At 37.5% G+C, this 14,396-nt stretch overlaps 1 protein-coding gene across 3 annotated transcripts in view; it reads right to left on the reverse strand.

Moving 5' to 3' along the window:
• The window catches only part of HERC2 (HECT and RLD domain containing E3 ubiquitin protein ligase 2), a 217,422-nt gene that overhangs the window by 26,520 nt on the left and 176,506 nt on the right, over positions 1-14,396 (reverse strand). For all 3 annotated transcript variants that reach the window (XM_019524227.1, XM_019524228.1, XM_019524226.1), the window contains 12 exons: positions 12,747-12,900; positions 11,504-11,611; positions 8,076-8,207; positions 7,601-7,759; positions 7,391-7,509; positions 6,840-6,965; positions 5,347-5,502; positions 5,062-5,177; positions 4,759-4,957; positions 3,218-3,432; positions 2,044-2,221; positions 597-758 (listed from right to left, as the gene is read on the reverse strand). In XM_019524227.1, coding sequence (XP_019379772.1) covers positions 597-758; positions 2,044-2,221; positions 3,218-3,432; positions 4,759-4,957; positions 5,062-5,177; positions 5,347-5,502; positions 6,840-6,965; positions 7,391-7,509; positions 7,601-7,759; positions 8,076-8,207; positions 11,504-11,611; positions 12,747-12,900 — 1,824 coding nt within the window. The remainder of the gene's footprint in view (positions 1-596; positions 759-2,043; positions 2,222-3,217; positions 3,433-4,758; positions 4,958-5,061; positions 5,178-5,346; positions 5,503-6,839; positions 6,966-7,390; positions 7,510-7,600; positions 7,760-8,075; positions 8,208-11,503; positions 11,612-12,746; positions 12,901-14,396) is intronic.

Here is a 14,396-nt window from a genome sequence, read left to right on the forward strand (position 1 = left end):
CTCCAGCTATTTTTTTTTTTTTTTTTTTTTTTAATTGAAGAGTTAAACCTTAAACTTTATGAAACTAAATTAAGGAAACTGCTAAATATGTTATCTGCTATATTCTGCCTTCTATTTGATCAGAGAGCACCTAACTTCTCCTTAGCATATATAGGATAAAGGATGTTTAATGTACAAATGGCAATCAAAATAGTAATGGTAAGCTACCCAACATCATAAAACATATTATTCACACTGTTAGATATTTTAATTGACCTCCATTTCCTAATGTGTTGTAAAAACTCCAAAATCACATGCAAATGTAGGTACCACCTTTACACCACTTCTTCGTATTTATATATGGGCACGTAGATATTTGATGCAAGGTTCTCCAAGTTAAAGTGAGGAATACTGAAACCAACACTACTGTTTAAAACTACGTACAACCCTACAATTTGTCAGAAAATACACTTGTGTGTTTTGCCAGGTTGCAGAGCTCAACAATGTAACTAACAAATCCTTATCTCTCAAAAGTAGTAGAGGATTTGTAACCTACTTTCCATTACTCTTCTCTAAGCACATTCAAATTTTGAATGGAAAGACTAAAATATAAATACCTTCATTGGTACTTTACAGCCATCACTGCCTCCTCTCCCAAGTTTCCCATAATCACCATCACCCCATGACCAAACAGTGTCATCATCAGTCAGGCACAACGTCTGTGCATCTCCACTGCCACAAGCTATGTCAATCACACGATAGCCCTGGAGCGCTTCCACCTGCAAGATGGTCATCATCATGTTTATATAAAGGTAGTCCAAGATACTCAACTAAAAACATTAAGTCAAATATTCAACTTCAAGAGGCTTTTTTGGAAAGCCAAGCACTTGCAACACCTTAGAAACAAGCCAGTAAAATAATTAAATTGAGAGTCAGGAAGGAGCTAGCCATTTTGAATCCAAGTTGAGAATTAAATTATGTTCCTCCTTTTATTTTGCTCCAATAAATTCTACCTACAATCATCTAAAAATCAAAAGAAACAGCTCTCTTGAAATACTTTAGGTAACCAAGGAATACACTTGGTAAATTCAATTTTGGTTTACATTTTGTATTGTACAAACTGAGTAAAAATGCTTACTTATCAGCCAAATAAGAAATTTGAAATTAATTAACATTATCTTCTGAAATAACAGATCCCTATTCTACTAGTGGAACATGGGCAGTAAAACAGATTACCAGTTCAAGGACAATGCAAATTTTATAGGAGAATACCAGTCTACACTAAAACTGTTCTAGACTAGTTACCATGAGACTCAGGAAGTCTGAGTAGTAACTAGCCAGAGTACCTAACCTTCACAAGTCTTCTTTATTCCAAGTGGAAGATCATCTCTCTTCCAGAGGTTTAAAATAAACCTCTCAAAGGATCAGAAAGAGAACATACCAAATCAAATAGCAATAACTACTGATTTTATAAAATGCTTTAATAAAACAGTAAGCTGGCAACAAGACATTAACTTTGCATCATTGAAGCCACTGATATTCTTCTAGCAAAGGGGAGAACAGAAGAGTTAGTCAAGGGAAGACGATGTCTACTCATTCTCAGTAGGAGTTACAACAGAAATACTAGTGCTGGAGAAGCAGAATTTACTCACTAAGGAGCTACAAACATCCCATACTTGTTGCCAGGACAGTTCATTTCCTTCAGGAGATCAGACATCATTAGTCTGATAATGGGAGTTCAAGGGTATTTTTGTTGAAGGATCAAGTAGGATATATATAGATAAATGATCAATTCTAGTTGTTATTATTATGGCACCAGCTGCCACTGTGTTCACAGCACTTTATTCTTCCTCTGCAGTCTCATTCCTTTGCCAGATATTCCTTGCCCACAGCCCAGTTTTGTAACTGAATTTTGTTACACTCTTAAATCCACTAATATTTCCTAAAACAGCCATAATACATTCAGCCTCACCTTCTCTAAACAGATCCTCCATGTGCTGCAATTCTAACAATTGCAGAGTAATATTTAAAACAGATATTCCAAACACATGAGTGTCTTCTCACCAATTTGGGCTTTAGCTGATCCTCACTATCCCCATGCCCAAGACGTCCATATCTTCCTTTTCCCCATGTATAAAGATCTCCTGCTGCAGTGATGCATGCACTGTGCGCTCCACCAGCAGCGATGTCAACTACTTCTATACCTCGCAGAGATTCAATTACACGAGGACGATCACAAGGGCTACAACAGAAACATTTAGCTAGAAAAATACTTTTAGAATAAAAGCCTGAGATACACCACCACAAAAACAAGGAAGCATTACAAGTAAGCCCAAGGACCTTTTTCATGAATACTTACTTCTGGTCCAGATTCTGGAAGGTATTAAAATATATACATATTTTAAGTTATTCACAGTAACCATAATCTTACAGGTCAGCAAGTTGAAACTATTTTAGAAATGCTTTATCAATAAGTTCCCTTGCGCTTCTCATCATGAGTCATAAGGATAGTGCCACTTACTGGGGAATATTGTGCTAAAATTTTAATTTAGACTGTGTAGTGTCAATTAAATATTTAAATAGCTTTTAGATTTTCATGCAATTTCAAAATCACAAATCTCTCCAGATGAAATAAAAATGGTTTCATTAAAATTAAGCCACAGTAAAAAATGTGAACTTTAAAAATGATTTAAAATGTAAAAATATTTTGAGAAATATTTATGCAAAATTCTCCACTCCCCAAGGAATGGGGAACACAATGGACAGGGACGGTGGGCCACTGCCTGGACAATCACTAAAAGAAAATGGTGTGCTGCTTCACAGTAGGTGACCCCTCCAATTACTTCACATGCCCTGGTTCTAGAAGTCCCAGGGAGCCCGTACTAAGTAGCAGCAGACATGTTGAACATTTGGGTCATAAGCCCTTTGTCCTACAATTTTTCCTTCAACTTAGGCAGTAGAGGACTTGAACATCTGTAGTAGAACATTGTTGACAATACAATATATAATTACAGAAGTCTGCGTGACAACTATTTTCCCTAAAAAAAATTTTTTATAAGCTACCGCAGTTTCCTCCAAATTTCCAGAAGTCCATTGCTGTGTTAAAGTGGAGAACTAGGTTTTCCGCAGATCATGTAATATTAATACCCAGAAATAAATATGTTTAGACACATTATAAATCCTATGAATTGAACCGATAAGCATCAACAGTTCATAAGACAACATTCACAAGAGTTACCTCCTGTTTCCATGACCCAGTTTACCATCTTCTGCTTCTCCCCAAGAATAAACTTCTCCTTCTGAAGACAACGCCAAACAGTGCTTTCCACCAGAGTTCACAGCAACCTTCTTTATGAAGACATGCTGAATTGATTCCAGTAACGTTGGAGTGGAAACTGACTCAGTCCCACCGATTCCAAGCCTACCACCTGCTCCATAACCAGTGGCATAAAGCTTAAATGGATTGAGGGGGGGGAAGGGGGGGGAAAAAACATGAGTATACAGTTTACTTTCTGAATAGGAAAAAATTCAAATGATACAATGAAAGCAATCATGTCAAGGGACAGAAATTCTCCTAAGATCCTCACATTTCCTTTCTGCAGTAGTTCAGCATCTTCCCTTCTCAAAAAAATCAAATGGACTTGATAACAGCAGACAATGTTAGCTCAAAAATTAAATTTATATTCTTGACCCTTTGGGAGAAGAAAGGACTTACAAGTGTTTTAGTTTTGATAAGCAGCTATTACTCTGTATTCACAAAACCTCCTTTACACCAAGCACTTCAAAATGATAGTTTAAAGCACAAAACTGTGCAGGTTTGCTCAGTGATCCCTATATATATATATTTTTAAATTCACACAAGATAGGTTTAAAGAAAGAAAACAGTTATGACCAAACAGTCCCAAATCTGTCAATATTTACAGAATCTAAGTAGTGAGACGCTGGCTTGTATTACAATGCAAACATACATGAGAAGAATATTACGCCTACAATTTCAAAACTTAACTTTCCATTTTTTTATATTACATAAGTTAGATAAATTACTTACACTTTTCCTTAATTTTCTGTTGTTTCCATTGCTACTGTTTCATGTCTATCTATATGCTTCTTAAAGCATGGCACTCAAACATTTAGCAGAAACAGCACTAATACCTTTCACACCATAGATAAAAAATAAGGGCCTCATTTAAAACCTGAGGAATTGCCACTGACATGAATAGATTTTATACTATTACTTTATGCCACTTACGTGCATCAAGAGGGAACAGTTTCATTTGCTACTATAACCAACCACCACCACTAGGGTCTTATTGTTCACAGGGTTTCTTCCTTCCATAGAATTATTCATATATTCCCTTGCATTTCATTTTATCATATTAATTTTTTTGCCCTCCCTGTATCCAGCATCTAACAACTGCGCTAACCCCTCATTTATTCCTCCTGCAGATCATTAAAGAAGATAATATTAAGTGACTGCACAACAGAATCGTTAGGGCATCATCTCGCTGGAAAATACAATTGTATCAAAAGCTCAAAGTTAAACCCTTGATCTATAATTTTAAACAAAAGATTTTACAAAAAATGAAGACCTACAATCTTCAAACTTGGGAAGTAGTAACTGTTTCTGTATATTACAGTAGTTTTCTTTATTACAACAAATACTTTTATTATACTATGTGCAAGTTCACCTTGCCACTGCTAGTAATTTGGTAAAATTTCTGCCAGTTTTCATTGGCTCAATCAAGGCATCAATCAAGAGTTATTTATTGTAACCCTTACCTTCCCATCAGCAGTTACTGCAAATAGAGTCTGTTCACCGCCAATTAACTGCACTGGCCTAAGTGTGGCAAGGGCTTCACATGGAGTTGGAACTTTGACCTTTGCCCCTTCAATACCTCCAAGCTGTCCTCTATGGTTATGACCCCAACCATAAATAGTTCCACTGCCTCCAGCAGAAAGGGTCCAATCATCTGGTCTCCTGCAGGGATCCAAAACACCAAGAAACCATGAAAGATTGGAAAACACATTCAGAAATTTGAAATGTCTCTGGATCAAAATAACAAAAAACAGATAAAAAATAACCTGTTCATCCACTGAACAAGTTGTTCATCTTGTTCCCTCTTAAAAACATCATGGCTCTCATGAAGGACATCCATATTTTCATTATCTGCCATTAATTCTCGGATTTTCTTTGCCACCTACAAAATCACATTGCATTAGGTATCATTACTTAAAAGGCCTGTTATCCCTAAAGTTGATATACACTTAATCCACACATTTTTTCTACAGACCCATGTTCATCAAGCATGACTTCATATAAACCCTTTCACAAGTTCCCCTACTCTTTGAGGAACAGTTCTGTAATACCTCATCAAGGAAAAGACGAGGTAATGGTGTTCTCTTATCAAGAGCCACGGCAACCCTGGAGGCCATGCAATATCTTCGGAACCAAGCCCATTTGTGTGTCTCTGCACAGCAAGGAAGTGTGTCCAATTCTAGGTCACAAGCAAGAGCTACCAGCACCTGGAAAACCAAAAAATAAGTTTAGATGATATACTGGATTTTTATTACAGTGCATGTGTGATATACTTAAAAAGCATAAAGCCTTGGTCAGAAATAAACATGGAATCAGAAATTTAAAACTGGAACCCAACTCCCTGCTCTGTGAAAGGATCAAGTATATACTTAGGTTACTTTTGGCAAATGCTTGTTTCTGTTCCTTAAGAATGACAAACAAACAACTTTGAGGTGACCTGCTTCAGACCTGTATACCTAGATGTAAAATATCTGACCCAACCCTCACTTGCTGCCAACTAAGCCAATTGCTCCAACATATCACAAATTGCAATGGCTACAGAATAAAATGAATACCACCATCTTTCCAATAAACTTTACAGAGCAAAAGACTTTGTCCATTGGTTTTGTAAGGCCTCTCAGCTACAGCCAGGCGACTAGGTTAGCAACACTCAACCCCCCCAAGCAGGGCCACATGAGCCTGAGCTTACTGACTGGTTCTAGGACTGCTTTTGAGGAGCTTTCCCAGCCCCAGGGCCCTGCTGCACAACAAAACTGGCTTCAGTCTGCGTGTAGCTCTTGCCTGCGACCTCCCTGGTGCCTGCTTCTGCATTCCTGTGCCTGTGTACCCAGTCCCTGAATTTCAGAACCCCCAGTTTGACTTCAGCTTGCATCCTGACATCTGCTTTAACAACCTGTCTCACCACATGAACCCCAGATTGACTTCAGCTTGCCCCCTGACTATGGATGCTGCTAACACTGCCAGCTCTAACCACAAAACTATGGACCTTGACCGCCCCTCCTCCCAAACTAAGCAAACTCAGTTCTTTCAACTTCCATTTACAGCATTTCCTTCCACATAAAACAAACCTCTTATTATTTCTCTTCATTTAGACTTTCCCACTTGGCTACATTTTCAAGTATAAGGCCTAAACCTGGACAGAAAGTTCAAGCTAAGGCATCATCAGTGCCAAGTACAGCAAATAATTACCTTCTGTGTATATTCCTGTTAATATATAAACAGTATTCTATTTTCGTTTTGCTGTATATTGATTCAGTTTGTGGCCTACTATAATCCCTAGATCCTTTTCTGAAGTACAGCTACTTAACTAAATGATCTCCAGTTGTACATTTGAATTTAAGTGCAGTACTCTGCATTCATCTTTACCAAACTTCATCGTCCTAATTTCAGGCCATTTCTTCTATATATCAAGCGTCTATGAATACACTCTCTACATCTGGCAGAGTGTCTAAACATTACCTTAGTAAATCATTGCTTTGCATGCTTATTAATACACAATTCTAAAAGAACTATGCTACTTAACCATCTGTTAATATCATGTCACCTTAAAGAAAGGGCTGTGAAGCAACTGCTTGCCACCTCTCACAATGGGGTCTTCATAGTCAAACTGCCGCTGCAAAGCTTCTGGAAGACCTTTAACCAAAGCTGCTAAAGCACTACCTGTAAAACTCTGAAGAGGCAAACAAAAGCAGAGTTAAATTATGTATTTATTGATTAATAAATACATAAGGGAAACAATTAATCTATGTGCGACAGAAGGGTGATGCCACCGCTGTTTAGTAAGCTATGAAACATTATTTCAAACTAGCTCCTAAGAGACCAGCACCCTTATCAGAAATGCCATTTTTATTGGTAATTTTAGAAGCAAAGAACTTACTGGCTACAACATCTGAACTAACGTTTTGTAATCAAGGTCCTTTCAATACAAGTTTGAAGCTAGCTGCCAGTGGGCTGAGGTAAAACACTGTACTTTCCCTGTTCTATGGCTAACTATATAATATCAATCATTGAAGCTGCCCAGTACAAGAGTCTTACATTCTTTTGAATGTTAACAAATGAGAGCAAGACACCATTGAAAAGCTTTGGCGTTCTTACCATAGTTCGCAGCTCTCCATCATTATCCCCTAGAATCCGGTTGATGTTAATAGACTGGCCAAACTCTGTTGTTAGCAACTTCCGTAGCCTCTGCAGGGCCCACATTCTATGGCCAGCAGCTAAAATAGCACAAAGAAAGTAAGTGGCTTCACATCAGGTGGCTTCATTTTGCATGTTATCAAGAGGATTCATTTTAAAATGCACACGTACCCAGGGCACTCAGCTGAGCACATGCTGCAAGTGATGCTGCTAAGCGAGGAACTATACTCCTGTTTGAAGCAAAATTCAAGCGGAAATCCAACAAACATGTTACCAAATCCATTGACGGGCAAGAAAGAATGCAGCGATCAGAAAGGAGGTCTTTAGGGCCTGCAAAAAAACCAATTTTTTTAGTTCTTCAGTAAAAATAAGAATTTCATTATGTGACCAAAAGTCTAAAAATCTTCAGCACTCACCGTAAAATTAATACTTCCAACATGCCAACATTGCAACCTCTCTTCCTTTTGAGTTGGCATGAATAAATATATTCTCATTACCCTGTTTACATATTCTGTTTACTAAGCACACATACAAAGTAGATAAATTTATCACTGATGAGGCTCTAAATCAAGCAATAAAGTTAACTGAGATGCAGGCATATAAGTTTGTCTCACTTTTTATCATAAAACTTTATATAAGTCTTTACCTGCTGCTGGCATGATAGGGTAAACAGTGAACCGCCATCCCCATCCATTCACAGAGCCATCGCTAATGAATTTCCACTTCAATTCATCCCCTGGAATTCGCAGTTCACTAGACCAATCCGACCACTCACGACCTGGTACAATGAAGTTGCATATATTCATCCATCCTGATTAAAAATTATTCAAGCTACACTCATAACTAGGGGTGCACCAATATATCAGTTGCTATGAGATCAGCCCCAATAAAAAGAGAAATAACATCATGAGCTATTGGCTTTTTTTGGTCATTGTAGCCGATAACGTTTACCAATAATTATGCCTTCTGGCTCATGGAATCCTGTGACGCATTAACAGTGAGGCAAGAATACATTTGCTGCAGTGTGTACCGTGCGATCTCCACCAGCTGTAAATGTCTTGGAGAAGCGCAATACGGATTTTTTTTAAGTGTTGGAAAAGAACAACAGAATAGGTGATTGTAAAGTACATGCTGCAAATATTTTGTATGGAGGCAACTCAACTCCACTAAAGATTTCAACACAACAAACTTAATACAGCATGTCAAGATGTGCCATGCTACTGAATATGATTTCCTAAAGATGGCTACCGAAAAGAAAGACGCAGGGCAAGAAAAAGCTATGCCAAATCAACTACCAGTTTATGAAGCCCTAAAACGCTTGCAGAAGTGTGGAAGTGGAGATGCCAGGATGTTCAATGCAGCTTCACATGTTGTGGATAAGAGGCTAATGTGCCAAAAAGCAGAAGTGTGGCTTTTTGTCAAGAAAAACCTTCCACTCACTCACTTGCTACACTAAAGCTGTGAATAAGCAGTGAGGAAGCTGTAAGTCTTTTATTCCTTCTTTCTTTTCTCTACCAACACTGTAAATAGTTTTTTACTACAATGGTTTCTAGTACTAAAAACTATAATTCTCAACATTTTTTGTTTCATAATTTCTACATCTTGATCTGTATTTCTCACTCATTTATTTTAAAGCCAACACTGTTATGATTATGCTGTTTTTCCAATTTTATTGGGGTGATTCTTGTAGAACAAACTGAATATTGAGTTTTATAATGACTTTGCTATAAAAATCCTTATGTAAATATATAAAGTTTATATTGAAAATGATCATTTTAAAAGTAAGTTAAAGTTAGTGTGTTTGTTTTTATTTTCCTACAAAATGTTTCTAGAAGCAGAAACATAAAAAGTGTGTGCAAGTGTGAGAGAAATAGAAAATAAACAAAAGGTTTATTTATGTCAGTAGTTTAAAATGCCTTGCACTATTTCTAAATATAAGTTATGAGATCGGCATCAGCCAATACGGTTGGTTAATCATGGGCTATTGGTATCAGCCAAGAAAATCTTTAATTGGTGCACCCCTACTTATAACTGCACATAGCTGTAAGTGCTAACTGCTGTAAGCATTAGAAACATGTCTCCAAAGAAAAATAAGCTGTATATGAAGCATATAAAAATAACTAAAAATAAATCAAATCAAATATACCATACTGACTTGAATATAAGAAAACCCTGAATGTAAGATCATCCCTCAATACTCAGATTCTATATATGGAAAATTTATACACTGGCATAATTTTCCAGGTACAAAAAACTTATGATTGGAGGTTTATTTGTCCCCTTCCCACTGCTACAGAAGGGAAAACAAATGGGGGGTCAGGTAGCTCCCTTGCCCTCTCCCCCTGCAAATTCTTCGCTGTGCAGCCCCTTCCCCATCTCCTTACTGTCAGACTCTGCTCTCCCTGAGCACGTGGAAGTGAGGGGCAAATTTGAAAACACTGACCTTCAAATAAACTGCCTGTAGTAACTTGCATATAAGGAGCTTATTACAAGTACCCATATACTTAATTCAGCCAGAATCAATGCAGTTCAGCATTTTTTGAAAAACTATTGCAAGTTTTAGCACAGATACTCCATAGTTTCTAGGGTCGGAAGGGACCTGAACAGATCATCAAGTCTGACCCTCTGCCCTGGGCAGGAACGAGTGCTGGGATCATACACCCCGCCCAGATATCTATCCAACCTCCTCTTGAAGACCCCCAGGGTAGGGGAGAGCACTGCCTCCCTTGGGAGCCCATTCCAGAGCCTGGCAGCTCTAACCATAAAGTAATGCCTCCTGATATCAAGCCTGAACCTGCTCTCAATCAACTTGTGGCTGTTACTCCTTGTTATCCCAGGTACTCCATTAACACCTTTTTAAGTTGCACTTTTTTACCTATGCATATATAGCACAAACTATGCATGATATTAGTCCAAAACAAAAAAGGCTCATGATTTACCATAGAGTTCACTAGCCTGGGCCCCAGCAAAGTCAACAGCATTACAAGTCATAAGGACTCCACAACTGAGTACAGCTCAGATCCTAGCACCCACCCCGGTAACAAAAGGATCCATCTGCTAATTACCCCCCAACTCATGACTGGAACTGCATGTTCTTTTCATGAATCCTGGGATCCTGCAAAAATTTAGATGCAGATGACTCGCAGAGCAACTTGGTTTGGCTTATCTGCTCTACTAGTTCAATTTGGACTGATGTCCATGAAATGCAGTTAAGAGAACTTTTAAAGGCCATTTTCTTGTTGACAAATGTTGTTAACATGTGAATCTGTAACAGCACACACAATTACTTCAACATTCAAAGACTTTCCCCAACTATTAATCAATGTAAAGATAGCACTAGATCAATAAATAGCATCTCAGGTATGCACATCAAAAAATGGTATGAAGCCCACTGCACAGGCACTGTTTGCTTCCTGAAACTTTCAGAACACGATTAAATTCATGTTTTAACTGAATAATTTTAGTTCACAGAGACAGAAGATAATGACAGGGAGATGACACTACACAGACAGAGCTTTCCATAAAATAAATTATTCCAATAGAAATGGCAGCCACTGAGCTCCTATGCACTGCTGACAGGGAACCCAGTTTTTATAAATCATGCAAACAATTCTAAATAAGCAAATATAAAATCAAAGCAAATTAAAAGAACAGTGCATTAACTGTTCTCTCCAGAAAAGTTACCGATACAAGGTACCAGCTTCTACCAATCTTGATATACAAAGACTGGAATGTTAAAAGTAGAGTTTGAAAATGGAGTCTCAAAAATAATTTGAGCCACAAATATAATTGAAATTATTCTGTAAATCTTATTTGCACTTTAGAAATGACTGAATTTAAACACAAAAGATTAAAAGTAACTTCTGTTAAGCACTTTATAGTCTTATGCATTGGAGACAGCTTATGTATTAAAGACGGATTTACAGGGCTTGTTTGTTTGTTTTTCCCCCTTGTCTATTCCCTATTCAACATAAATCAATATAAAAAGGACATTTCATCCAGCATTCAATAACCTGCAACAACAAATAAGTCAACAAAAAAATAAAGCAAATTTAAGCCAGTGGCTCTTGTCACCTGATCGGACTGAAACTATCCTATTGACACCATCCATTATGGTGAGTGGGTCATGGCGTCTCTCAGTTGAACACTGACGATCAAATTCTACTCTAAGCCCCTCGGCACCTAAATAACAAAAACATTATGCAATTATAAAAAGAATAACCAGAAAAACACATGTGCAGGCACAAACAAACTTAGGCCCTTAAAAGTCCAGTTAAGTGAAATACTGTCTGGTTCAGCACTGATACTCTGAGGGAATCTAGGTCTCAATAATGAACCTTTAACATTTTTTTTAAAACAAGTAACAATATTTGTATGCTACTCTCATTTCCTCTCAGCTGTACATAAGTAGAGATTCACAAACAAACAACGTTTTTGCAAGTATACGTAACTGATCAGAACACCTTAAGCCTGATGCTGCAAATCTCAAAGAAACTTATCTGTAGTTGAGGGAAAACGAACAACTACATCAGTTGTCTCACACTTGAAAAAAAATTAAATAATCTCAGAATGAAGCCGCCACCACACAACGAAAACAAATATGACCTAATACTTAAGGCACATAAACAAGGCTGCTTACAGACATGTGGGGGGGAAAAACCCTAGTGCTTTACTGTCAGCTTGGCAAGCCCCCAGATCAAGCACAGCACACGTCCAGAAGAGGCATCGTGTTAGTTTGATCTGGCCCGCCCAATGTCTGTATAGATCAGGTGTTTCAGCAGCACTTTTTGGTGCTTTTTATCTAACAGCTGATTAAACTGGCTTTAGATAAAATTGCCAAAAGCCCCGCTGAAGCACGCAATCTATACAGATGCTGACGAGCTAGATCAAACTAACATGATGCCTCTCCCAGTAAAGCACTGCTTGTTTGTTTTTCACGTCTGTCAGCAGCCCAAGAGATCCAAGTTATCTCTCTGGGCCTGATGATAAGTTACAATGTGAATATGGGCAAGTCATGTCAAACTTCTGCTGAAACAAAAAGCAACAATGATTCACAGCTGCTCTTATTTTGGCTAGACACCTTTAATTTGGGAGGAACACACACTTATTAAACACGTTCAAGAAAGATGAACAAAATCATGCACCTTTATTATGGTAAGAAACATGTTAATCTAAACTAAAATTGTTCTAAAAGTGACTAAAACGTCAAAATATATTTCTGAGCTTTAAACATTTTTCAGACCCAAAATGGCTGAGTAAGATGCAAGTTACTGAGTGAGTTGCAAGTTACTTGCATATAAATCAAATAATTTAGTACCTGGTATTTTAACTGTGCCACTAGTGGAAGTATCATCAGTATATGGATGACTACTTTCCACCACCACTGGCTGAGAAGAAAGTCGGCCACTTTGCGAGTCAGTAGCCACATCTTCTAATTCTGTAACACACAGCTCCAACAGCATGTCAGCCACCTGGGGAGAAAAGAATTTTTAGATGCCTAATCAATTAGCAGATGAGCATGTCAGATTTATAAATAATCTACAAAAACTGTAAAATATCTAAAGCTAAACAGTAATAAGAAAATTCACTGCTAAAACATCTTTCTATCTGGCTTAGTACAGTCCAGTAAGATATTTTATCTTTTGTCAATCCCATGGAGAGATTGGAGAAAAAGTTATAAACCAAGTGAGGAACAACTTGTGCATGACTCAGAAAATGTAAAAAGTTTCCAACATCAAAAACGCCAGTGCTCCAAGAAATACAAACCAACTTTTACTCCAATTTTAAAACTGCTCATTTGTCCATTATGAATCACCAGTGCCCTCTCTCTGCATATGAATACACTGTCTTGTTCCATCAAATTCCAATGTTTGCTTTAGTGCAAAAGCAAAATGATGAGAAATACATATAAAAGATTAACAAAGGTAGGGAACAGGGTACATTAACTATAAAGGACTGTTTTCTTTCTAAATGTTTCTAGGTGTATATGAATTCTGCAACAGAAACATGCTACTGGAAAATAAGCACTTCACTAATATAAAACTGAAATAGTTAATGCTTTAAAAAGTAAAGAAATTCTAGTTAACAGTAGAAGTGACAAAATTAATTAAGATGTCTTTGAGCGTTTTCTTTCAAAGATTACGCTCGCATCACCTACGTGATATCAGTGGAAGTAAAAAAAGAATAGCTGAAATCTTGGTTTCCCATTTAACTAGCATCCAAAAAGATTAGAAGGGCAGATACTTCAAATAAACCCCACCTGGGATTCCAGAATTTGCAGAACCAACAAAAAAACCCTGCTGATTCCAGAAGTGCTACGGTACATTTTGACCCAATACATGGAGAGAGTATTACTTATGCCAGGGTTGCTAGGACTGAAGAACTAGTACAATCAGCCACACATTCAATTAATGATGTGATTAGAACAAGCTACAAAGTCAATACACATTTTTTTGGAATAACTTCATAGCTTACTGCTTGTTTTATCACACCATTAACTGGTTGAACATGGGTCACAACTTAAGGCATGATTACACATGTAGAGGGGGCCTCAGAGTTCCTTTACAGAAGAAGATGGTCACCATGGTAAATATGCCTTCCTCCTAGCAAGACCAAGTAATGATACGTCAGATATTAATGAAGTAATTCCTTAGTTACTCCAAGCAGTCTAGCTTAAAACAACCTGAAACAATAACTTTAAGCAAGTTTTTGATGTTTTAAGATCAGATCAGAATTAAACCAAAAAAGGAACAGTGGGGGACCATGTTCAGCAGACTGCCTTAAAAAAAAAAGGGAGGGGGCGGGAAGAGGGAGACCAAGGCTCCTTACTCTTCTAGAGAAATATTTGAAGGGTGATAAGTGTATGGAGATTTTACAACTCTATTATAAATGTACGTACAGCAAAAACTCTGTTATCCAGTACCTCAACAACTCGAATACTCTATTAACTGGAGTTTTCGGCCAGCCT

Source organism: Gavialis gangeticus, unplaced genomic scaffold (genome assembly GCF_001723915.1).
Source record: "Gavialis gangeticus isolate Ggan-Ray unplaced genomic scaffold, GavGan_comp1, whole genome shotgun sequence".
Taxonomy (NCBI): Eukaryota; Metazoa; Chordata; order Crocodylia; family Gavialidae; genus Gavialis; species Gavialis gangeticus.